This window comes from Zea mays, chromosome 5 (genome assembly GCF_902167145.1).
Source record: "Zea mays cultivar B73 chromosome 5, Zm-B73-REFERENCE-NAM-5.0, whole genome shotgun sequence".
Lineage (NCBI taxonomy): Eukaryota > Viridiplantae > Streptophyta > Magnoliopsida > Poales > Poaceae > Zea > Zea mays.
Genome location: NC_050100.1, coordinates 148301188 through 148326783, shown reverse-complemented (window position 1 = coordinate 148326783; position 25596 = coordinate 148301188). Strand labels below are relative to the sequence as shown.

Below are 25596 nucleotides of genomic sequence, written 5' to 3'. Positions count from 1 at the left end.
TCGATGCTCCAACAACACAGGCTGAGACAAAACTAACTGAAGCCAAAGCTGCAAAGAGCCAGGCCGGGACTGAAGCTGGGCCTTCAAAGCCTGCCAAGGAGAAATCCTTGGAAACCGGAGAAGAAGAAATGGAAAAAGAGGCTGCAAAACAAATTCTGCCTGAAAGAACTATCTCTTCAACTCCCGAAGCATCTTCTGAAGTACCTGATTATATTGTACGACATGCTTCGGGAAAAAGGCTATCTGAAGAGGAAAAGCGAGAAGCTCAATATTATGCCCAGAAATTAAAATATCCAAATGGGGCATTAATATTCAACGGCAGCGGAGAAGAAGATTTCTTGTATTGTCTCCCAGACAGCAAGGAGATTTCTGTCTGCCGGGAGATGGGCAAAAGCTTCGGATTCCCGACGCTAGAAGATGGGCTTTCGGTGCTATCGAAAGATGAACTGGCGGATAGTTTAGCATATAATAGCTTAAAGGTATGAGAATGGATTTTTTGTATTAAAAAACCAAGATTTGTTTTATTTGCTTATACTTAATACCACACTTCTTTTTGCGGGGCCTGATTCTTAGTAATGCCCTCAGGGCTCAGAAAAATGCCGAAGACGAAGGATGTACTATAGCTCTGAACAACCTTCGTTCCGAAGTTATTGAACTAAGGAACGAAGGTCTTGAAAAAGATAAAATCCTAAATTCATTGGTGAATAAAATAAAAGAAGACGAAGCTACTTCTAAAGCCCAAGCTGAAACCCAGAAGTGCGAAATTGAGGATCTTCGAAAACAGCTGGCTGAAGCGAAATTAAAATGTGCTATCGCCGAAGCTGACTGAGACACCAGTGATTACTGGAAGAATTATTGGGAAAACGGTTGTAGAACTTCGTTCTTCAAAAGAAAAATGTTATGAAAAATCCATAGAATGTGTGGAAAAAATAAAAACTAGCTTCGCCAAAGTTGGCGCATACTCCAGCAAAGACAACTTCGTAAGAGGCGATCCTAAGGGCCCAATTGACTGGATCAGCAACGAAGCCGAAGCTTTTGAGGAAATTTTGAGTGGTCGTGGAGATGTCTGCACCTTCTCAGGTGCTAGGGGAATTGCGGCTATTTTGGAGAAGTCAGGTTGTGATCATGTGAAAGCTTTGGCCCAAACCGAAGCTACTTTGTCTATTGATGACACGAAGGACCCCTCGGCTGAAGCGAGTTTAGTTGGCGGAAAATTCTTTACTGACATCTAGGAGAATGGCGGCCGAGAGATGGCCCACGAGATAATAAAAAAGAGCGAAAAAGATTCTCACGATGCAAGAGAAGCAGCGGAGGCAGCTGAAAAGACTGCAGAACTTGAAAGGCGGATAGGTATTGCCTAATTGTTTTTAACTTTATGTTTTATTTTTGTGACTTCGAACTTATTTACGTTTTGTATCACAGCTGAACTATCTCCTCCTCCAGAGCCCTTCGAGTCAATGGCCGACCCAGAAGCAGAGAAAGAAGATGAAATTACTAAAGTGGCCGAAGCTATTATGGACGAAGCCGTTTCTCGACTGCTAAACGAAGCTGCGGAGACAATTTTAAAAGAAGAATAGTTGTTATTGTAAAAACATTTGGAATGTAATATTTGCTGAACAAAGTGTGTAACATTTTATAGTTTTGAATGTAATATATAAGTTGTTTGTAATTCAATTCTTTACGATGCATGAAACTTTACGTACATACCGTTTTTGAGCCTTCGGCGAAAAAACACCTTCCCTTCTTTTCATGCTTCGTGAAGAATATCCATATTCCGTAAAAATATCCAATCTCTGTAAAAACATTATACTTTGTAAGCAATAGATCTCGTTTCATATTAGAGTTGATTAAGTTGTACTTCTTCAAAACTTATTTTGTGCCTTGGCACAACTTCTTCGAAGCAATTTCCGAAGATTAACATTGTATCCCCTTCTTGTTCCATTGATGCAATATAATGTATGATGTTATGTTATGCGAATGATGTAATGATGTAATGATGTTATGCTTATGCAAAATGATATTTGTGCCGAAGATACACACACATTCCCACAGTAGAATTCACAATCTCTTTGTCGTTTATTTTTCGGCTTCACCGTTTATTTTTCGGTGTATCAGCGTTGACTTTTCGCTGTAAGTTATGCATTCCCTTAGGAACGTCTTTTGAACTTCTTCGCCTTCTATTTCGGCGGTATTCGCGTTGACTTTTCGTGCTTCGCCTTATATTTCGGCGGAATCAGCGTTTATTTTTCGCTGTAAGCTCTGCATTCCCTTTGGAACGACTTTTGAGCAGAAAACTTACGCTGCGCTCCCTTAGGAACAACTTTTGTTGCTTTGACAAACTTACGCTGCGTTCCTTAGAACGACTTTTTGTTTCTTCGGCAAAACTTGTAATATGATTGTGAACCTCGTGTTCTCTTGAGAACAACTTTCGTGTTTCACCGACTTTTGGAACTTCGTGAATCTGTGAAGAAGGTATATTATATCATGACAATAACGAAGCTATTACAAGAAATTGAAAACAACAAAAGAACTAGGCTTTCAATGATTGCTCCTTATTAAAAAAGAAAATGATGACGAATGCAAAAACTGTTTCAAAGGTAGGATATCTCTTAGTAGATATGCTTCGATTCTGGCACAGTACTGTTGACTGTGCGAGCTTCGGACTCCTCCCTGAAGTCTCGCTGCTGGTGATTATGCTAGCTCCCTTCTGGCTGCTGGCCTCGGGAGTATGCGGGTTGTATTGGTGGTGGAGGTGGAGGTTGTTGCCAAGATGCCTGTGGTTGGCTTGCCGAAGCAACAGAAGCTGTAGGATGGTTACCCACATACTCTGGTATGTATGGTGAGTGATACGAAGCAGTGTGCATAACCTGCTTCGGCTGGTTCTGTTGGGCTGCAGCTTCTGCTATCTCCTTCTGTTTCTGAATGGTGACATGGCACATCCTTGTAGTATGGCCCTTGTCCTCACCGCAGAATAGGCAATAAATTTTCCTGGGCTGATCCCCAAACCTTAAACCGAAGCCCCTGGCGCCTCTGCCCCTTGGAGCTGGGGGCCGAGGATAGCTTTGTTGCTGCCCCGAAGCCTGGGAGGAATATTGCGGCCTCTGTTGCTGACTTCCTCTGTCGTCATTCTGAGTGGAGTGGATTGATCTGACATGCCTTGGGTGGATTCTCCCTCCGAAGCCCCTGGTCATTTCAGAGAACCTGTAAGCTTCCTCCCTTCTCTGTCGAAAGTCATTATCAGCGCGGATGTATTCATCCATCTTCTGAAGCAATTTTTCCAGGGTCTGAGGGGGTTTCCTGGCGAAGTATTGGGCCATAGGTCCTGGCCGAAGCCCCTTGATCATGGCCTCAATGACAATTTCATTAGGCACTGTTGGTGCTTGTGCCCTCAAACGTAAGAACCTTCGGACATACGCCTGAAGGTATTCTTCGTGATCTTGCGTGCACTGGAACAAAGCTTGAGCGGTAACCGGCTTCGTTTGAAACCCTTGGAAACTGGTGATCAGCATGTCCTTCAGCTTCTGCCATGATGTGATTGTTCCTGGCCGAAGAGAGGAGTACCAGGTTTGTGCAACATTCTTGACTGCCATAGGGGAGCTGGGGTGGCTTGTAAGACGGGGGCCAAGGTGTAGCCTGCAGTTCTGCTGACAGAGGAGAAACATCATCAAAAGCAAAATTTCCATGATGGAAATCTTCATACCATTCATCCTCATTATAGAAGCCCTCTTGGTGCAGCTCTCTGTGCTGGGGCCTTCGGTTTTGCTCATCTTGAGCAAAGTGATGTACTTCTTCAGTGGCTTCGTCAATCTGTCTTTGTAGGTCAGCTAGCTGAGCCATTGTTTCCTTCTTCTTTTGCACTTGCTGATGAAGCATCTCCATATTCCTGATCTCTTGGTCCAACTCATCCTCCTGGGGCGTTGGACTGGTGGCCTTTCTCTTCTGGCTTCGGGCCTCTCGAAGAGAAAGGGTCTCCTGGTTTGGGTCCAGTGGCTGCAGAGCAGCAGCCCCTGTCGCTGAAGCTTTCTTCGGTGGCATGACGAAGGTCAAATGCTTGCCGAAGGTGGTCGAAAAGGATTCACCGGAGGTGGACGCCAATGTTGGGGACTTGTTCTCAAATGCTTCGGCCTGAGAGAAGGTAAAAGTACAAGCGTGACGCAAAAGCAAATGCCAAGTCAGCGTGAACAGTACGGGAGCACTGTTCATCTATTTATAGGCACGGGACACAGCCCATGTAAAATTACACCCATGCCCTTTACATTTGCTAATAACTCTATAGCAATCCATCGAGGTCTAAATAGCCTTTTCATCTTTAAGTCAGTTTCCTTTTCTGCTATCATGCCGAAGCTCCCCTGCACATAGCTTCGGCTCTGCGTCATCCTTCGTATTCCTTGTACTTCTTCACACTATGGTTTTGATCCAAGTCCGAAGGATCTAAGTCCGAAGGTATCTATTCATGTATTATACTCCAGAAACATTGTTAAATCATGTTTTTGAGGACCTTCGGAAGCCGAAGGCCCCCAACAGTTTGTTTAAGTAAAACTTTAGATTTCGCCAATTCAACCCCCCTCTAGGCGCCTTTCAAGGCTATTCCCAGTGCGTGGTGTCAATGCTCATTTAATATACGCTATGTAGGATAGAAATATGATGTGGCATGTGAGTAAAGAGGGAAGAGAATAAAAGTGATATCGTGAGGGAGATACTACTTAGACACGAGAACATAGGCATTGAAACCTGAACCATCTAAGTGGCCCACAATTCATACTCCTATAGTCTTATACATATCTAGCATTTAATTGTATTGTTACATATCTAGTATTTAATTGTATTGTGGGGACTATAAAGAAACACATGATACTACATATAGGGACAATTATATCTTCTATAGTAAATATGAAATGATAAGTTTGGATATTGTGACATGAAACAATGGTTTGGTAATAGCCGCGAAGGTTATTTCAGAAAACATTGATCTCACATTACGGTTTCTTAAAGATTTTGCGTCAAGAATATACCTAGAAATTAAAGTATTATTGTTTTATCAGAGATAACTGTAATAGTTATTTTATTTGTTTGGCTGTAATGTCGTTATCTTTTATAAACTAAACATATGCTATAAGTTTTTTTTTCGTACTTTATTCTTCCATCGTTATATTAAACATTAGTTCAATATGCCTTATTACCACGAACTACCATCTGCCTTTAAAATCAAAATTACAGAGAGATGATCTTTAAGAATGTATTTGGTTTGAGATTAAAGTGGAATGATGATGTGTGGACGACACCGTCTCCTCGATTTTTTAGCATCACGCCGCCACTAAAAATTAATCCAATGTTTAACTCGTTCCCACGTGACTCTCGTTCAAACAATACAGAAACTGTGACTGCCCCTTCTATTGTACATCCAATCAAACACATCTTAAAATTAGCCTCGATATACCACGTCGGTAGGACGATAGGAGTACCATGCCTTAGAGTTTCGGTACCAAACAGCACCGTAGTAACACGGCGGATGTACGCGCGCCGCACATGCACATTGTACCACTGGCCTGGCTATGGCTTCCAGCCGATCTAAAGGCAAGACGGATAGAGACAGACATGTATTGCAGTTGAAGTGTTTTAAGTAACCGGGCAATTTGATCCTGCAGGGTAGGGCGCGCGCCATGCGCTCACGGACTGGAAACTCTGCCGGCCCTGTGGCGTGTCGGCCCACGCATGTACAGATGTACTACGTAACCACCGCGCGCGATGGGGCACAGGGCACTATATAACTCAGAAGCGCAGTGTGTGCTGGGACACCATCGACGACAGCACAGCTAACCCAATCCCAAATCAATCTTCCATGGCGCCGGCGACCTTGCTACTGGCGAGACTGGCCGTGGCGTGCGCGCTGGCGCTCGGCGCCATGGCGCAGCTGTCGCCGACGTTCTACGACGCGAGCTGCCCCAGCCTGCAGGCCATCGTGCGGGCCGGGATGGCCGCCGCCGTGCAGCAGGAGCCGCGGATGGGGGCCTCCATCCTCCGCCTCTTCTTCCACGACTGCTTCGTCCAGGTAAGCATGCATGTCGTGGCGCCTTGGGCTTGCTGCTGGTCGTCAGTATGCGTCGCGCCGCGCCATCCATCCAACACTCCATTATTATTATTATTATTGCCCATGCAGGGGTGCGACGCGTCCGTGCTCCTCGACGACTCGCCGACGCTGACGGGGGAGAAGAACGCGGGGCCCAACGCCAACTCCCTGCGCGGCTTCGAGGTCATCGACTCCATCAAGTCCCAGGTGGAGGCCGCCTGCCCCGGCACCGTCTCCTGCGCCGACATCCTCGCCCTCGCCGCGCGCGACGGCGTCAACCTGGTCAGTGAGCCATGCATCCTTATCCTTTGTTTGCCTGGTATCGATCATCGCACGGTCGCCCCGACCACTGCTGGCTGGCTGGCGCTACCAGTACAGAGTACTACACCACCTGCCGACACCCCGTGCTGATTGCTGCCACGATGCATGCATGTCCATCCATCAGTCATCAGTAAAAAAAAGAAAGGAAGAAAAAAAAAGCATAGCCATACCCATGCATTGCATGCAACTCGGCTGGATCGGTCCCGTCAAACAAGCTGGTCAGCAACGTGCGGGCCAGCAAGCCTTCACCAACCGTTCTGTCGTCAAACGCTCGCTCGCTCAGCAGTCGTGCATGTGGCTACTGTACGTCGGTAGCTGTTCCGTTTGTCAGTCACCACATATACTCACAGTCACAGTAACAAGTAACACTCGAGATCGACGACAAAGCAGTTGTTTACATTTGGATTTGGTTGCAGTGTAACGTAGGACAGTAGCATTTCACTGACACGATGTATGACAAACACTGCACTGCAATATTAATTAATGCAGCTGAGCGGTCCGACGTGGGCGGTGCAGCTGGGTCGCCGGGACACGCGCACGGCGAGCCAGTCGGCGGCGAACAGCAACCTGCCGTCGCCGTCGTCGAGCGCGGCGGCGCTGGTGTCGGCGTTCGCGTCCAAGGGGCTGGACTCGCGGGACCTGGTGGCGCTGTCGGGCGCGCACACGATCGGCGCGGCGCGGTGCGCCACCTTCCGTTCCCGCGTGTACAACGACACCAACATCAGCGCCGGGTTCGCGGCGAAGCGGAGGCAGATCTGCCAGGCGCAGGCCGGGGCCAGCGACGGCAACCTGGCGCCGCTGGACGCCATGAGCTCCGTCAGGTTCGACAACGGCTACTTCCGCAACCTCGTGGCCCAGTTCGGCCTGCTCCACTCCGACCAGGAGCTCTTCGGCGCCGGTGGCGGCGCCGTCGACTCCATCACGGCGCAGTACGCGCGCAACGGCGCCGCCTTCTCGCGGGACTTCGTCACGGCCGTCCTCAAGATGGGCAGCATCGGCCCGCTCACCGGCTCCAGCGGCGAGATCCGCGCCAACTGCCGGAAGCCCAACTAGACAGACGTCTACGTATACCATAGCATAGACAGACATCAGTGGCAGTGGTCAGTTTCGAGATTCGTGCGACACGGACGGACGGTCTGGATTCCTCGACATGGCCAGCTAAGAGGGCCGTGGCTTTTTGCGTGGAAAGTGTGGAGTGCGTTGGAAGGGAGCGGCGGAGGCGATGATGATTCCGGGCGATTTGGTGGGTGGAGCGCCGCTGTCAGGACTAGTACTCATTTCAGGGGAGAGGGGAGAGCTGGGGGGGGGGGGCCAGCGTGCCGTCACACATCGATCAACCCGCATATGAGACCATTGCTGATTTTCATTCTTTTTTATTTTATTTGGCCGCGTTATTCTTTCTTTTCTCTTTCGTTTCTTTGTGCCACGATTTTAGCCTGTGATGAGTCTGTACGTACACTGGGCGATTCATGATTATTATTCTTTTTTTTTTGTTCAAGAAATGTACACATGCATATCCAATGTGCAACCGATCATGCATGATTAATAATAACTCTCTGGTCAGAACAACATCGATCATGTGCATAAGGAGTAACGAACAACAGGATTGGGCAGGTGCAACCGCGCAAGTGTACGTACGTGCCACGAGCTACCTAGCTAGGAGTAGCATAGTAGCACCATATGCACCATAATAATGGCAGCTGCTTCCTGCACTATTAGACGACGACGGGGCAGGGTGGTGTGCGTGTTGATGCGAGATGTCTATCGCTCGGTCATGACCAAAATCAAACGTGCCATCCGTGACCTTATACCATGTCACACGCGCCGACGACGTACGCAGACGGCCGGCGGTCAGAGAAGCGGCAAACCCTGTGATTAGCAGAGGATCCTCGACTCGCTACGGCGATGTGATTTGCGTACGTGGCTGTCCTTTCTGTAGGCTGTAGCAGCTGGTTTGCCGGACGGACGTCTGGTCAGACAGAACGAGGTGATTACAGCTAGCGACTGAATGGAATAAAAAGGGTGCTTTGGATCGTGATCCATCAGTTCCCTCCGATCCCTTTGTCTAACAACAGCGACGTATACGGCTGGAGATATGAGATCTATGTATGCATGTCCAAGGGTCCGTAATATTATTCACGTAAACAAATTTTCAATTAAAAAAACTCTCAATTCCGGTGTGTAGTTTTGAAGTTTCGAATATTTATAAACATCAAAAGAACAGGCTGCAAGAAGAAACTATATATGCTCCTTTTTGAAACCTAATACATTATGTTAGGGTTGTTTTATAAAACTATCATGGGTACTTGTAAGATTTGTACCAAGAGTGATGCTTGATTTGATTTACGCATGGTCCGTTTCAAAAAAGAAGAAACTGGTTGTATATAGAAGACGCTGGGACCGGGATCTGACGATCAAAAGAAAGTTGCGGGAAACTTTCTGTCCTTTTTCGGTCGTGGATGCCCAACATGGCCGCCGTGGGCTTTCGGATGACCCCTTGGCAACTCGACTGGGCCTCAATGTGTCCATCCTTTGAGGCTCTTATATTGTGGTGGCCAAAACACGAGCCCAAACCCATAATCCATCGACGCCTTCTCGGGCGTGTTTGGTTCGGCTTTTTTCTGAATAGCTTTTCTGATGAGCTGACTATGGGGAAAAGCTGGCTGTTGGGAAAAACTGGTGGTTAGAATTTAGGTGTTTGGTTCGCCAGCTGTGCAGAAAAGTTGTTCGTTAGAATCTAGGTGTTTGGATACACAGATTCTCAGATTGCAGATTCTGTTTGAACAAACTATACACATTAACACCAAACCAACAAAAGGTCATTACATATAATTAACGGAGTTCATTACAACATAACTACCGTTACATTTACATATTTAACTACGACACTAATGCATTAGGATTTCCATCTCGAAATGCACTCATGTCTAACTCATCAGATGTGCTACTACTACTCTCACCTACAGATACATCATGAGCAAGGCTATTAGGTCCTAGTTGATCAAAGTCTCTATCGTGTAGAGCACTGTCTCTAATGAAGTTATGCAATGTCATACATGCAATAATTATCTTGGATTGTTTCTTAAGCGAAAATGAAGGGAGACTTAACAGAATTCTCCACTTCATTTTAAGCACACCAAAAGATCGCTCTATAACATTGCGTAGCGACGAGTGTGCATAGTTGAATACTTCTTTGCTCCCAATAGGTTGCCTCGCATTTTGCCATTCTGAAATGTGGTACTTCTGACCCTTATAAGGTGCAAGGTACCCCTTTCTATTTGGATAACCTGAATCCACAAGATAGTATTTACCTGCACAAACAGAAATATAAAGTTCAATACTTAAGACATAAATGAATATCGTATGATACAAAAGTACAACATACTTATTTACCTTCTGGTGGATGGGGGAACCTGTCCGCATAAGTTATCAAAGTATCTTGTAATACTCTAGTGTCATGTACTAAACCTGGCCAACCTGTGACAACAAATGTGAACCTCATATCGAAGTCACAAACGGCCATTACATTCTGTGATGCGTAACCGTGCCGACCAATATATTTGGCTTGCTCCGAGGCCGGGACAGACGCTGGAAAGTGACTACCATCAATTGCTCCTATGCAATCCTTGAAGTGGGGCCAAAATCTCCCCTCTCGCAAACGAGGATGAATCTCTATGAAATTTGTGTCTTTGGGCTTGATTACGTCAGATGACATCTTATATAGTGCATTAAGTACTTCACTATACTTGCGACTAATAGTTTCCAAGGAGTGACCAAACTTATTCCTTATCTGCCTAAATGATTGTGGACCCCCACATGCCCACAAGAAAATACCTAGAGCTTCCATAGTACTGACACCACGGCTTGGAAGCAGACCATAACTTTCCACCAACATATCATGCAATCGTCTAAAAACAGTACGTCGCATGCGAAACATGTCAAAGCAGTCGTTACTATTCTCCAAAGTTCGCTCAACCCATTGAATACCTGTTTCAACCATTGTTCTTCTAGAAACCTCACTGGAAGGCCTACCCCAAATGTCTACAGCATATAGGGCAACAAGCAATTGTCCATCTCTGTCATCCGTGTCATCATCATATGTGTGTGCAGCAGGGTCACACATCTGTATGCACACAAACAACAGGAACATATTCATGTATAAGCACAGTATATAAGACACATATTCATGTATCATAGGTGAAACAAAGTTCACAGATTGACATTGTTCACAAACATACAACTCTGATTATTCAAATACATGTTCAACTCGAATAATTGCAAAATTGTTCGAAGGGGAAAATTATGCGTACGACATGTTTATTTTGTAACACGACAAGACTCATAATAGTGACACGACTGCAACACGACTAACATGAACAACAACATAATAGTGAACATCAGGCTCTGTTGTCGGACGACCACCATCTAAGTGGACTTTTTAACATCTATCTCGAAAGCACGGCGCAGCCAAGCGTTCCTTCCTTCTTTGGTCTTCAGTGATGCAAATACATCTCTATACTTTTTCTCAATCAATAGATGAGTGGCAAACAAATGTAGGTCGCTGCCTTCTGGTGAACCATCATCGATCACTTGTTGCAACTGCGCAATAACCTCAACACGAACAGGGTCGGTCTCAGCAGAGGTGATGGACTTGTTAGTGGTCATTGAACGCGACTCAAAAGCCTTCACTAGGCGTTTCATGTACTCTTCCCTCGTATCTTTTTCCTTATTTGGTTTAGGAGAATCATGACGCACCTTATGCTTCCCAGTCGCGTTTGAGCATGGGTCAGGTGTGCTGTTTTCACCCCCACCTAAAGTGGCTTCGACATGATCATCAGATGATGAATTTGCATCCTCGACGCCAGGAACAAGGGTTGTTTCATTTGTGCAGACAATGGGTCCAAACATAACCTTTAGCTCGTCCTCATTCTCTAGGGGGGCTGTTTTGAACATAATACACCCTGGCATTGCCTGCAGCAACATGTTATTTCCTACTTTCAGATGGCCATTACTATTGTTAATCTAAAAAATGTAAAAGAAAGTCTACTTACTTCATTTTGCTTAGCCCACCACTCATCTGGAGCACTGATAGAACCAGTATGAGGGTCTCGACCAAGACCTGTAGCCCTTTCATTAAGAGTTTTCCACTGGGTGAACATTCTCTTTAAGGAGTCCCACCTATTCTTCATTTGATCCCTGGTGTAAGTGCGACCAGTGCGTTCCTTAAACTTCCTTACTAGTATAGTGCCCGTGCGTTGCGACGGTGTATAAATTATTCAATATTCGATAAAATGTTAGAGTACGACGATTATATAAAAATAAAGTATATGAATTCATACAGCCACCACGTGACTTCCAGAAGATCAAAGGCCCACAACACTTGTTGCTACTGCTAACACATTTTTCCATTTCTAGTGGGCAGCATGAACAAACCCCACAAATAAAAAATCTGGAAGCCTCCATTGTGCGACTATGAAAAGGAACAAACAAAAAGGATGTGGGGTTCACCACATTTCATCTCTCAGAGACCAAGGGCCTGTCAAGCCTTGGTTGGTCAGCGGTCATGACCTTCGCGATGTCTTCCATGACGTCTTCCATGCTTGGAACCAGTAGTGGCTCCATGGTGTAGGTGAATACAGGTCCTTGTTTGCAGCTAAGGCCAACAACTACCAATAACTAAATTAACTAAATTAGATGTGCAAACTACTGGGCGAGACATGCTTTTATGGCAGTCTTATATAAACACCAAAACCTATCTAAACATTGAGATGATTCCAATTTTGCATATGGTTGGTAGAGATTAGAGGGGGAATGGTAGTGCATGTCAAAGTAAAACTGCGATAAGGAAAGCAAAATTGAGAGTAAATTCGGTAAGCATCTAGTTGCCTCCTTCCTTACCAAATTTGATACTGGCCAAACCCAAATTGCAGGAACAAATAACTAAGTGGAGAGAAGATAATGAGACCATAGGTGGCCACAACAAATAAACCAATATTTTAATTCATGGAACTCTAGACTTGAGTCTAGAAACAAAAATAGAACCCAAATTTGTTATTATCAAAAGGTACTCCAAAAAAGAAAAGGGTGTCATTAGAGGAGCACACTTGAAAACAAAATTAACCCACATGTTGAACACCTCTTCTGATTCCTACAAAATATTGACAAACAAACTGAAGAGACGTATCCCATGTCGGTAGTCTTCTTATGGAAGAAACACCTGCAACCAGTAAAATTATACCAAAATGCATTTTAGTGGCACCAATATTAGACAAATGCTTTATTTTTTGGAAAGAAATAAAGTGGAACCGGAATTGCTAATGTGGACCAGCCTTTGCCCTAATCGTAAAATTTTCACGAAAGGAAGATATCTCTACTGTTGATGCTTGATAGAGGAAAGCTACCCAATTCTATCTATCATAATTGCTAATTTCTTAGATAAATTATAAGTAAAATCCAAAATTATGTGCGGAAGGTATCATCAAATAAATGTTCGCAACACTGAAACAACCAAAAACTAACAAAGGATATAGAAGTGACCAACGTTGATAGTAATTCTTCTCTATTCTTTTAGTATTATATCTGAATTTATTCAAAAATATAAAAGAATATTCTAGATATATATTTTGTTACCTCACGGAAGAACATTTCTTTGCAGTGTTTTTGTTAAAGAGAATGATATTGCTAAATTTAGAGTATGCACTATAGAGGATCCCAGAACATTGAACAAGATGTTGTATCTGAGGCCTCCAGGAAATGTGTGCTCGATTAATGAATTGGCAGATCTGTGGGAAATAAAACTCAAAAAATCCCTAAAAATGTTATATGTAACAGAAGAGCAGCTTCTTAAAGGAATCGATGGTAAATTGAAACTACTAAAAGTTAGGTGGCAATTATATTTGTTTTGCTTTTGTTGAAGCCCTATTGTCCAGTGTGTTTTCTTGAAATTTAATCAATTCCTTTTCGATTTAAGCTTTAAGCTACTGTCGACAGATATAGTGTAGTTCAAGTTTGATGAAGTTACCGATGCAGTTTTCTGATCTGTGTCCATTTTAGTTTTTTATGTGTTCACCTTAATAACTGCAAGTATATTTGATCATGGAGTAGAAGCTTGCTGCTATGTCTACGGAAAACAGAGCTAGAAAAAACAGTGAAAAACTATTAAACCTCTCTTTCCTAGTTGCAAATTGCAAATCAATTACGGAAAGACATGTTTCTTGCACAAATCATCTACTCTCATTCTTTCTTTCTCCTCATTGCAGATGCTCCATTTCCCTTGAAGATGGATTTAATTTTTATATAGTCAATATTTGTCAAGGGTGATCATACGTATTTTTAAATCGACTTGTCAATGGAAGGTACTCAACTGTAAATTACACAATAGTGAATGAGTAGTATTTGACATCAGATGTGAACCAGAAGAGGAGAGAATCAACTCACCAGGAGGCCAAGCCGTCGCTCCCAGCCGACATACACCATGACCTCAAGGTCCACGACCTCATCCTCCGCGGCCCCGTCGCCTAGAAGATCCATCGCCACAATATCCGACTTTCTCTTCCTCCCCACCTCAAGCTGCCTCCGGTGTCATCCACACCCAGTGGTGGAGCGGCAGGGACGAGCCACCGGAGAAATATGGGGATGTGGTCGTCGAGGAGTCGCACACAATGGTGGTCGCCGAGGAGGAGGCGAAGAGGTGGGCGAGGCCGTCGCGGAGGAAGTACGGATGGAGGTTGATGGTACGGGGTCAGGTGGTGGCGGCCGCCAGGCACGATGCTCACTCGTCTCCCAAGAGACAGGGGTTTCCGGCGTGCGTCATAGCGACGTGGCGATGGGTAGAGAGGGGTCGTCTGGGGATGCGGTGAGCGCAAGCGGAGGAAGAACCAAGGCACCACTCTACAACTGGAGGAGATGTCGAGACGGAAGGAGAGTGCGGGTACAGGGGGCGGAGCCAACAGAAGTCTGCTGCAACGTACGTTGGCAGGGGCATGGCGGGCTGGTTAGCGGGGGTGGGGGAGTGGGCGTGGAGCGTGGGGATGACGACGAGGCGAAGGTCACGACAGGCGTGGAGCGGGGGGCCGCGATGGAGGGCGGGGGCAGGGACGGGCAACGCGACGATGGAGGCTCAGATGGAAGGCCGACGACGGGCGGGAGGTTGGGCAAGACGGGCAATAGAGATATCGCGTGGGCAGACGTGGGGGCAGGGAGACGTGGGGGCAGGGACGGGCAACACGACGATGGAGGCTCGGATGGAAGGCCGATGACAGGCGGGAGGTTGGGCAAGACAGGCGGCAGAGATATCGCGTGGGCGGACGCGGGGGCACGAGGAAGTGTGGCACCGCGGCAAGATTAGCGGGGGGGTGCGCCGGCGAGATTAGCGGGGGAGGGTGGAGCCGTGGTGAAAGTGGTGGACGCCCTCGTTACCCTCTCAAGGAATAGTATAGATTTATAATAACCAGGGTTCAATCCAATCACAATGCATGGTTCATGAGAAGTGGCAAAATGCAATACATCATGGGAAAATGTACCTACAAGAAGATCACTGGGACAGCGATCTAGTGCTTCGATGTCCTATGCTTAGCTGATGTACTCTTGCGTATGGTTGAGAACAATAATATGTAATTCGATTATTAATTCCCAGGAACATCAGAATATTTGTAACAGGACAACATCTTTGGCGATTAATGGGTGCCTTTAATGATTGAACGACACTACGACAGTAACAAGACATAGTGAGGAATCAACCAACAGTCATACCTGTGTGGGACGCCTTGGCCTAATTGCAGATTCCTCAAATGCATTCTTGTGAGAATGGGCACCACGAGGCATAGAAAAGTACATCAAATTAATCATCCTTGTTTGCATTAATAAGATTAACTACCATTGCCAAGGTGAGCTCATCTCCCTGAAAGGATAGAAATCGGTCAAATTCAAATTTTACAAATAAAACTTATAGAAAACCCTTATGCTCAAAGCTTCGATTGCTCTCTATTGTAGTACAACCGAAAACAAAAGGAAATAGTAAGGCACATACCTTGCAAAAACCTCACAGATTGCCACTTCTCATGATTGGATTGAACCATGCATTGTGATTGGAATAAATGGCAAGATGTAATCTGCTGGAAGCACGGGTAATGTAACCAAGGTGCCAGATAGTTTACCTTGACTGGAAATGTGCCTGTAGGAAGTTTGGTTGTCAAGAGTTCACTAAGCCTCCAGATAGCCTTCACTTTGTTTGCTAGGACATCAAGCAGAGGGATGAGTTCATCAGTGTTCAGAGGGAAATCCGGTGTCAACCACAACACTGGTCTTAACCCATGCTAACAACAATAGAATATATTCCACATATATTAATTAGAAACTGGAACATTTAAATATCTATCATTTAGTTTGTTTCTTAATATTTCATACAATGAAGCAGTAAGAGAAGTTGTGAGAATATATTTCAAACAATGGCGACCAATGGGTAATTCGATTACTAATTCTCAGGAACATCAGAATATTTGTAACAGGACAACATCTTTGGCGACTAATGGGTGCCATTAATGATTGAACGAAACTACGACAACAACAAGACACAGTGAGGAATCAACCAACAGTCATCTTTGTCAGTAGACATTCAGATGTCAATCTAGCAGTGATGGATGACAGTTCAGTCAAAGCAGAAGACCAGACAATGTTATTGGAGGAGGGTGGCCAAGCAATGGCTGCAAAGCCAGCTTATACTTCCCTCACATCACAAATACTCAGGTTCTCTATAAATTATAAATTTACAATTTCTCAATATCAGTATCCGAAGGCATTGTGTCTCTGACAAAAAGAAAATGTTGGGTTCAACAGACTTATATTCATGGACCAGTTGCTTCTGGAGAATCGTTTAACACTGAGGGCAATGTAAGCTACAGTTGCTCTCCTCCAATCATTCAAGCTTTCTAGTTGCACTATTCTGCTAACTGGGTTGCAATTATATTTTCAGATCCGAATTTGGAGGGTATCTACTTTATTTTTACATATGTGATCGTACAAACCTGCTTGGAGAGTCTGCCAAGGTACTGATGTGCAGATATTGTTACAGAGTCTGGTCATATGCCTGAGTGTAAAATTTCCATTTGTTAGAACCTTTCAAATTTTCTGAAGTATTCAGATTGATGAAAAAATATCCCAGTGCATTCTTCATGTGCCATTATATCTAGTGTAACACTTTAATCCACTAACCTTTTTATTGGTATGCTTCATCTGCAGAATTACAGTCGAGATCTGTTCCTTTTCCTCTACTTTCTTCTTATCATTGTAGCAGCTATGACTTCCTTTAAGGTCCATCAAGACAAGTCATCATTCACATGAAAATCTGTACTGTACTTGAATAGGCATCAAACTGAAGAATGGAAGGGTTGGATGCAAGTACTTACAAGAACATGCATGTAATAAATGGCAAGATGTAATCTGCTGGAAGCACGGGTAATGTAATCAAGGTGCCAGATAGTTTACCTTGACTGGAAATGTGCCTGTAGGAAGATTGGTTGTCAAGAGTTCCCTAAGCCTCCTGATAGCGTTCACTTTGTTTGCTAGGACATCAAGCAGAGGGATGAGTTCATCTGTGTTCAGAGGGAAATCCGGCGTCAACCACAACACTGGTCTTAACCCATGCTAACAGCAATAGAATATATTCCACATATATCAATTAGAAACTGGAACATTTAAATGAAGGCGCCATTTAGGGATCAAGTAAAAATAATAGAAAAAATATCATATTAAGGTACCTAAATAGAGCAACAACTGTAGGATGCTGCCGAACTGAACAATAGGAGTAATCAATAGAATTGTAATTACTCTTGGTGAGGTGAGTACAGACTGGTTCCTAATAAGAAGTTATACACATAAAATTAAGGTGAACAACATAAATAACCGTGTATGAAGTGTTGTTCTTGTAGATTAATTTGAGTACGCACCATAATGTCTCAAATGCCAACCCCAAATGAATTAGTAGGATGGCATGTTTTGTATGAAACTAAATTTAACTGAAAATCTGAATAATGCTATCTGCTACGCCGTTTTGCTCTGAAGTGATGCATGAATAATGGTTTAGTTAATTTGAGTACGCATTAAAATGTCTCCAAATGCCAACCCCAAATAAATAAGTATGATGACCTATTTTGTATGAAACTAAATTTAACTGAAAATATGAATAAGGCTGCCTGTCAGAGCAATGTGTGAGTAATGGCTCAATGTTTGGTTTGCAAAACAAACATGTTGGTTTATAATTAGGCAACAAACACTAGACCAAATGTCCTTCAATTTGGCGTTGCAGGCTTGCGTTGAATGTTCATATATACCTTCAAATGAACAGGACGGACCACGCAAAGAAGCAGCTCAGGGTGATGCAGCAGCTGGACGAAGACCACACGCTGACGCAGCTCACTAACGCATGGGTCGACCTTGTGCTGGTAGGCACACACATACATCTCTGCTGGAAGAAATGGCATGAGTGGCAACCTTGGCTATAAATTCTAGAGTTTCCTTCAGTCCAGGCACTTGAATTTCCGAAGAACCTTTGGTGTTGTTCAAGTAGTACTGTACACCATGACTTGTCATGTTTTTCAGGGTGGTTCCAAGATCCAAGAAGCGCGCCTCATCTTCCAGGACCTGTCCGACAAGTACCCGACGACCTGCACGATTCTTAACGGGAAAGCCCTGTGCTCGACGCACATGGGAAACTTCGAGGACGCGGAGGGGTTGCTGCTCGAGTCACTGAACAAGGTCGATCAGCTCCGGTGATCCCAGCCCAGCTTTTCCCCCAAACTAGCATTTCCTTTGCAAATAGGAGTAGCCAACCACCATAGCTGCACTGCTGAACGCACGCCAATGTTGTCCGCCTGTGCATTTCTGAAACAAAATCCTTGACATGTCTGTCTGTGCTTACACGGAACTGCTCTAACTATTCAGGACGCCAAGGATACTAAGACTCTCGCCAACCTCACGGTGTGCAGCCTGAACCTGGGGAAACCCACAACGCGCTACCTCAAGTAAGTTTTCCCATTCTTTTTGTTAAAAAAACTTCATTTGGTGGACTTCTTCAAGTGGCGTATGTTGTTTTGTTTCTGCAACTCTGCCTGACGATGAGCCTGAGTTCGGATACCTTGAACTGAATCGCTGTAATAAAAACTGGTTGCTTTGCAGCCAGCTGAAGCTCGCACACCCGGACCATGCGCTGGTGAAGCGAATGTCCTCCGCTGTAGAGAGCTTCGACAGAGCCTGCCAAGCAATGGCGTGAACCTCGTTTGCGAAAATTACATCTGTTTTCCCTAGGATGAGTCGGAATAACATCGTGATCTACTCTGAAGCAAAGCAGTTAGTGCTTGGATAATCTTACTGCTCTGAGAATTTTTTGTTCTATCTCAACTTGGCTCTCTCATGGCCTTATATTATATTATATGACGTAATAAACTCAGAGGCTTTGTTCCTAGGCTAGAGAGGGAGAAGGTTGCAACATCGATTCGTGTATCCCACTCAGCAAGCAACCGAACCCCAGATTCATGTATCCCAGTTAACAACCGTCAGGGGAAATGCAATAAGGATATGGGGCAGCCATGGCACTACCTCTCGCAGCTGCTCGTCGGTGAGCGCACCATCGAAGGCTTCCTCCTCTTCTACCGCCATCGTCGATGCTCACCCTTCCACACGTCGCGGACCCCCCGACAGGCTAGATCGGCGGATATCTCGAGCGGGAGGGGGATGGGGGCTAGATGCCTGTGCGGGCGTGGGAGCGCGGGGCACGGCGGGGGGTCCGCGAACTTGACCTCGAACCTCTTGGCTCGCGGCGGGGCGGGAATCACGCCGAGCGCCGGCTGTCTCCCGTGGCCGTCATCACCGCCTGCGTGCTTGCGCTAGATTCGGGCGGCCGGTTCGAATGGGCGCGGTTTGGGAGGCAGGGGCAGGGGCAGGCGTGGGGCATGAGGATTTCGGCGCGGCGTGGGGCGAGCGAGGATTTGGGCGATGATGGCGGCTACGACACGGTGGGGATGAGCCCTGGCACGGAGGGAGAGGTTTTCGGGGAGCGGGATGCGCGGGGCCGGGCGGGGGCACGGTAGGTGGTGGACGCCCTCGCTCTGCTCATATGGGATAGTAGAGATGAGGTTAGCATACCCTTCGGCATTTAGAAATTGTTGTGGCATGTTCGGTGCATTGACCTCTTCTACACAAATTTCCGTGTAAATTTTTGTTGCTCTACTATCCCACTTTGCAATGACTTTGCCAGACTTGTCCATCTAGTGCAAAACAAGTGTACACGATTGAAAATAGGTATTGAAGTGCACTTACTAAGAAAACAAACTGAACACGTAAGGGACCATAATAACATAAGGTAGTACCATAAGGAGTCACATTCGGTTTGCCATAATTACATATATAGACTTAAGGAATTCATGTGCTGGTAGACACAAAAGCACAGGGAACATTTTACAACTGCGCATTAAGCAAAAGGCTGATCTATCCCTGGTACCCTAACACCTGACTGCTAGGTTCACCATGTTCTAACTTAAACCTCATTGTCACTAAACGAAGGCATCTGATCGGAGTCATATTCAACACCCCAGAAGTTTTCGAAGTGCTCCGCAAAGTCACAGTCTGGAGTAAGGTCATCGTCAGCAGGGGGTGGTGAGGACAAGGTAGAAGGTTCGTAGCTGCTGTCACCTGGGTTGTTTACGTTGTTCACGATGTCCAAATTCTCTTGCAACACCAGAGAGTCTTGCTCCAGCATGCAAGCTATGTCCTCCAATGCTACACGAAGTTTGGTAGCGTCAAATGAGGTCAACCCGCGTCCAGGACGGATTGTTTGCCTCGCTACCGAAAAAATCTTGTCCGCAATCTCTTGCATCCTTCCAATTGCCTTGTAAGCTATGGTGTCTGCTGAATCCATCTGATGTGGATTTATTAGGTCGTTAGTATACCAGACATGGGGACTATCTACAAAAATTTGGCGTAGTGACATGTCCTGTGCCTAGGCTGCTAACAAAGGAGGGTACAAGTACCACAATTTACTAGGCACGTGTCTACTAATAAAAGTACTAACACACTGTGAATGGATTACCCAAAAACATGAACATATTTGCAACTCGATCTTCGAATACATACACAGCATGTAAAGCAGTAAAAGGGATAAATAAATTGATGTGAACATCACCTTCGTAGGAGTGGAGCTTCTGATGCAACAGGGAAAAACAGCTCACTCCCCGAAATCTGAACATCAAATGTCACAGGATAATCGTTAGTAAGCAGTTATCAAATTGTCTTGATTACAGGGGGAAGTATTAACCACAGACGTCGATGCAACCTAAACCCTAATCAGTACATGGGGGATGACCAGATCCGTAACAGCACATCGGGGAGGAGACAGGGTACACATGGAAGTTACGAATGCACCTGCGAAGACGGGATACGGGAGGAGTCCAACCTTGCGGACGAACTGGCGGCGGCGCGGGCAAAACCCTAGCGACGTCAACGGTCAGGGAGGTTTCCGAAACGAGGCAGCCGGGGGAGGACGACGATCGGATACGGAACAGAATGGAGGAAATGATCCGCGTACCTGAGAACACGACGATGCGGCGGATGAGCAGAGGGGAGTGTGGTCGAGGTCCCCGACCCGACGGTGGAGGAGGCGGCGGCGGCGGTCGAGGGAGAGAGCTGAGTCGCGGGCAAGGTGGAAACCCTATCGCGAATAGCCCGGCTTCCAGAGGACGCGTGGGTCGGACGGCTTTTCGTTTCCTGTACGCGGGCGGCTTCTGTGGGAAGCGCGACCGTTAAAAGCTGGCCCAGAAGCTAGGCGTTTGACCACGGCTTCAGCTTCTGACGGCCAGAATCCGCCCAGAATCCCAACCAAACGGGGGCGTCGTATGGTCGCCACTCACAACTGTAATTTGCTGCATGGTTTAGGCAGTGCGACGCGACGCGCTGCAGCGCCACCCAACCCCACCACCACCAGTCCACCAGGAGCAGCAGCAAGCGTGGCACCGCACCCACCGCCCGCCTCAGTGCCCCGTCCAGAAACTCCACGAGGAAAAAAAAACTAGCTAGCAGTGTAATCATGGGCCGCGCGAATAACCTGGATCGACATCGGATGCGTTTCAGCGTGGCATCTGTGCAGTGTGATTTTTATTCCCAAGCAGGTTCGGCCACTGCTCGCACGCCGCGCACGCGGGCCCTGGAACGGACGGGTCGCGCTACAGATTCCGTCCACCCCGGCCGGCCCACGCGCCGCCGACGCAACGCACGGCTACTATCATTCGCACGTTTACCGCCACTATGGACGTACGTACCTGCGGCGTTGGCCTGATGCTATGCTAGCTAGTCAGCCCGGCCCTGGTCTTAGCAGTGGGCGGTGTCAGTGTGCGCCATCGCCCCCCACTCAGACTCAGCCACTGCTGCAGTCCGCCGGCTAGTACACGTACGACAGGCTGTACCGAGGTTCAGTTCGGTAGTGTAGTTGTAGGTTGCGATGGCGAGGCGGCTGCTGGCGGCGGTCGCCATAGTAGTCGTGGCCGCCGCGCTCGCGTGCGGCGCGGGCGCGCAGCTCTCGGCGGGGTTCTACTCGTCGAGCTGCCCCGCCGTGCACAGCATCGTGCGCCAGGCCATGTCGCAGGCCGTCACGAACAACACGCGCAGCGCCGCCGCCGTGCTCCGCGTCTTCTTCCACGACTGCTTCGTCAATGTGAGCAAGAGCGACCATGCCTTGCTTATTCGTTCAATATACTATAGTACTGTACTGTATGTCATCCGATGGCCGTTCGTGTTCCCCCCCTGCTGCAGGGCTGCGACGCCTCGCTGCTGCTGGACGACACGCCCACGACGCCCGGCGAGAAGGGCGCCGGCCCCAACGCCGGCGGCTCCACCGTCGGCTTCGACCTCATCGACACCATCAAGGCGCAGGTCGAGGCCGCCTGCCCCGCCACCGTCTCCTGCGCCGACATCCTGGCGCTCACCGCGCGCGACGGCGTCAACCTGGTCTCTGTTCGTTCCGTGCCTTGCTTTTCCCCCCAATCGATGACGTAGTGTAGTATTCTCTATCTGCTCTCCTCTCCTTCTCCTCTGGGGCGTCAACCTGGACTTGTGGCAGCTCGGCGGCCCGAGCTGGGCCGTGCCGCTGGGCCGGCGCGACGCGACGTTCCCCAACAGCACGGGCGCGGCGACGGACCTCCCGGGCCCGGACTCCGACCTGGCCGGCCTGGTGGCCGGGTTCGCCGCCAAGGGCCTGAGCCCGCGCGACCTCGCGGCGCTGTCGGGCGCGCACACGGTGGGGATGGCGCGCTGCGCCAGCTTCCGCACCCGCGTCTACTGCGACGACAACGTGAGCCCGGCGTTCGCCGCGCAGCAGCGCCAGGCCTGCCCGTCGGCCGACGCCGACGACGCGCTCGCGCCGCTCGACTCGCTCACCCCCGACCAGTTCGACAACGGCTACTACCGGAGCCTCATGGCCGGCGCCGGCCTGCTGCACTCGGACCAGGAGCTCTTCAGCAACGGCGCACTCGACTCGCTCGTGCGCCTCTACGGCACCAACGCCGACGCCTTCTCGTCGGACTTCGCCGCGTCCATGGTCAAGCTCGGCAACATCGGCCCGCTCACGGGTTCCGCGGGGGAGGTCAGGCTCAACTGCAGGACGGTGAATTCGAATTCGTGACTTCAGGACGGTGAATGCCACCATTTTTAATTCTTTTTCCCTACAAGGAGTTGTAGAATTTGCATTCCTTCAACGATTTCGAATTTCGAATTTGCTGTGAGTCAGCTGAAGTGGTATCGCCTCTTGTCCATTAACTGAAACCAACCCGTCCAGACCAGACGGCCAAACCGCTCTGGACAGCACTGCGGCGTCCGTCCGTGGGCGGACCACAGCAGACACCACCCCGTGACCGTGAGGATCCTAGCGGGAAAGACGAGCGTTCCGGCGAGACGCGCACGTCAAGCGTGAAGAATTGGTTTCTGAATGCGCCTAAAAACCTTGGAAAGCGACATGCCAACAAGAGACATACGAGTTGCGTCTGCCTGGTGTGCATTTGTAATATGTGGCTACCTCTGCCGCATGCACGTATCTGTAGATATTCTCGAATTGGCTGTCACTTATTCTCGAAGTAGCTCATTGGGGTTGTGATTTTTTGACGCAGGAAACTTCTGATTTTTATTAAGCATAATGTCGTTTTACAAGACACAACCGGGATACCAGTTAAGCCGTTGAAAAAATAGATAACTTTAAATTAAAACCAGCATATAAACCATCACGATCCTAGACAGTAGTATAAGTGTAGCTCCTACAGTAATTAGTTTAAATAGCATTAAAATAAATACTAGTGTAAATATAGCTTGCATACTACTCCCTCCGGTGTACTATTAGTTGTCGTTTTGGACAAGTTTTGAGCCAAACTTTAAAAAAAATAACTACAAATAACTATTTTACTATTTACTTTTGAAACCTAATGTTTATATGCACGTATTTGTCTTAACAAGTACTTTTATAAGAGTATAAATGTATTAAGAGTTTATTTATATTTTAATAAAAAAAACATCATTTAAAGTTATATTTTGGAGACTGTGGAGTAGTCAGCACCGACATAAACATTGAATTTGTTGGGGGCACCGCTTCATTTGGATGAAAGATAACACATCTTGAAAGTTGGGAGGAGTCTCCTAGTGCAGTGTTACAAGAATAAAGGTTCCAGAGACCTGCTCTCACGATCATCGCTACACGCGGGCGCTTGGGGTGGAGAGACTAGGCGGTGGCGCAATAGCGAGAAAAGGCAACAATCCTAGTTTGATCAGAATGTGTTTTGAGCGTGGCCGGCAGACTATCTATATTTGCCTACTTTAGCTACTATTTGATATACTAGTGTTTTTGGTAGAGACCGTTAAGTTGGATTTTCGCATAGAGCATCAAGCTACACCCACTCACAACTTGAGCAATGGACTAATTGCAAGTTTATGCGAACGAATTCCACTCAAATTCAAAACTAGTACCTAACTGCTAGTAGCCTTCGTCGTGCGTGGAGCATATATGTTGTACTTCCTAGTCTCTTCATGAGCTTCCTAGATATTATAGAAATCTTATAGACTGCGACGTTATACAGTCAAGCTCATATATGTATGAACTTTAAAATTGCTCTATAGGACAACATCTTCGCTTGTTAAAGTCAACCGAACATACTAATGCATTCACCAACTTACCTTACAATGCATCGTAGCTCTCAAAGTAATTTAACAATAACATTTTGTTCCTAGGTCCTTGGTCATGGAATCTTCAATAAAAAGGTTGGGTTACTAATATTGTAAACTCGCATGGGTCTCATACTCACCTCCCTTGATGTGTTTTTGATAGTCGCCTAGAGGGGGGGTGAATAGGGCGAAACTGAAATTTACAAATATAAACACAACTACAAGCCGGGTTAGCGTTAGAAATATAAACGATGGAGCTTCTGACCGTTGGATTCTGACCGTTGGAGCTTCTGACTTCTGGGCCCGCCTGGGTGTCCGGTGCACACCGGACAACTCCTGTTCATTATCCGGTGCGCCAGTATGGGCGCGCCTGACCTCTGCGCGCGCTGGCGCCGAAGTAGCCGTTGCTCCGTGGTTACACCGGACAGTCCGGTGCACACCGGACATGTCCGGTGAATTATAGCGGAGCGGCTGCTGCGCGTTCCCGAGGCTGGAGAGTTCCGAAGGCCGCGTTTCCTTGGAGCACCGGACACTGTCCGGTGTACACCGGACAGTCCGGTGAATTATAGCCCGCCGGCCTGAGAAATTCCCTAAGGTGGCGAGTTCGAGTCGGAGTCCTCTGGTGCACCGGACATTGTCCGGTGGTGCACCGGACACTGTCCGGTGTACACCGGACACTGTCCGGTGTACACCGGACAGTCCGGTGCCTCCAGACCAGAGGTGCCTTCGGTTGCCTCTTTGCTCCTTTGTTGAATCCAAAACTTGATCTTTTTATTGGCTGATTGTGAACCTTTTACACCTGTATAATCTATACACTTGGGCAAACTAGTTAGTCCAATTATTTGTGTTGGGCAACTCAACCACCAAAATTAAGTAGGAACTAGGTGTAAGCCTAATTCCCTTTCAATCTCCCCCTTTTTGGTGATTGATGCCAACACAAACCAAAGCAAATATAGGAGTGCATAATTGAACTAGTTTGCATAATGTAAGTGCAAAGGTTGCTTGGAATTGAGCCAATCTAA

General features: G+C 47.0%; 3 protein-coding genes and 1 pseudogene across 5 annotated transcripts; 2 read left to right on the top strand and 2 right to left on the bottom strand.

Annotated features, from left to right (window-relative positions):
- The first annotated feature begins 5812 nt into the window (after positions 1 to 5812).
- Positions 5813 to 7690, top strand: LOC107546759 (uncharacterized). The gene is made up of 3 exons (NM_001322792.2): positions 5813 to 6049; positions 6158 to 6349; positions 6878 to 7690. The coding sequence occupies exons 1-3, from the start codon at positions 5840 to 5842 to the stop codon at positions 7439 to 7441; spliced, it is 966 nt and encodes a 321-aa protein (NP_001309721.2). The 5' UTR covers positions 5813 to 5839; the 3' UTR covers positions 7442 to 7690.
- Positions 7691 to 10144: 2454 nt separating this feature from the next.
- LOC118471955 (L10-interacting MYB domain-containing protein-like) lies at positions 10145 to 13918 on the bottom strand. Its single transcript, XM_035958893.1, has 5 exons — positions 13826 to 13918; positions 12141 to 12223; positions 11957 to 12041; positions 11440 to 11664; positions 10145 to 11359 (listed from the first exon to the last, which is right to left on the bottom strand). Exons 1-5 carry the CDS (start codon positions 13916 to 13918, stop codon positions 10814 to 10816), a joined length of 1032 nt encoding a protein of 343 aa, XP_035814786.1. The 3' UTR covers positions 10145 to 10813.
- On the bottom strand, positions 12388 to 19411 carry LOC100382575 (uncharacterized; annotated as a pseudogene). Its single transcript, NR_137199.1, has 7 exons — positions 18980 to 19411; positions 16871 to 16977; positions 16598 to 16689; positions 16411 to 16472; positions 15544 to 15620; positions 15140 to 15287; positions 12388 to 12605 (listed from the first exon to the last, which is right to left on the bottom strand). The product of NR_137199.1 is annotated as an uncharacterized protein (transcript).
- A 2152-nt stretch (positions 19412 to 21563) lies between these two features.
- LOC100279673 (uncharacterized) lies at positions 21564 to 23168 on the top strand. 2 transcript variants are annotated; one of them, XM_020553275.3, is made up of 3 exons: positions 21564 to 22085; positions 22184 to 22378; positions 22491 to 23168. In XM_020553275.3, the coding sequence occupies exons 1-3, from the start codon at positions 21873 to 21875 to the stop codon at positions 23049 to 23051; spliced, it is 969 nt and encodes a 322-aa protein (XP_020408864.1). In that variant the 5' UTR covers positions 21564 to 21872; the 3' UTR covers positions 23052 to 23168. The 2 variants fall into 2 exon arrangements, with proteins under 2 accessions (XP_020408864.1, NP_001304763.1); NM_001317834.1 differs by having other exon boundaries at positions 21758 to 22085; positions 22184 to 22384; positions 22491 to 23140.
- Positions 23169 to 25596: the final 2428 nt, after the last annotated feature.

Excerpts from the sequence above, each read along its gene's own strand:
- LOC107546759 (NM_001322792.2), top strand. The coding sequence starts at position 5,840 with ATGGCGCCGGCGACCTTGCTACTGGCGAGACTGGCCGTGGCGTGCGCG. Across the intron at positions 6,050-6,157 it reads TCCACGACTGCTTCGTCCAG|GGGTGCGACGCGTCCGTGCT; the intron begins GTAAGCATGCAT and ends TTGCCCATGCAG. Across the intron at positions 6,350-6,877 it reads CGCGCGACGGCGTCAACCTG|CTGAGCGGTCCGACGTGGGC; the intron begins GTCAGTGAGCCA and ends TAATTAATGCAG.
- LOC118471955 (XM_035958893.1), bottom strand. The coding sequence starts at position 13,918 with ATGGATCTTCTAGGCGACGGGGCCGCGGAGGATGAGGTCGTGGACCTT. Across the intron at positions 12,224-13,825 it reads AGCGACGGCTTGGCCTCCTG|TTTTACTTTGACATGCACTA; the intron begins GTGAGTTGATTC and ends TCCTTATCGCAG. Across the intron at positions 11,360-11,439 it reads GGTGGGCTAAGCAAAATGAA|GCAATGCCAGGGTGTATTAT; the intron begins GTAAGTAGACTT and ends ATGTTGCTGCAG.
- LOC100279673 (NM_001317834.1), top strand. The coding sequence starts at position 21,873 with ATGGCGAGGCGGCTGCTGGCGGCGGTCGCCATAGTAGTCGTGGCCGCC. Across the intron at positions 22,086-22,183 it reads TCCACGACTGCTTCGTCAAT|GGCTGCGACGCCTCGCTGCT; the intron begins GTGAGCAAGAGC and ends CCCCTGCTGCAG. Across the intron at positions 22,385-22,490 it reads ACGGCGTCAACCTGGTCTCT|CTCGGCGGCCCGAGCTGGGC; the intron begins GTTCGTTCCGTG and ends GACTTGTGGCAG.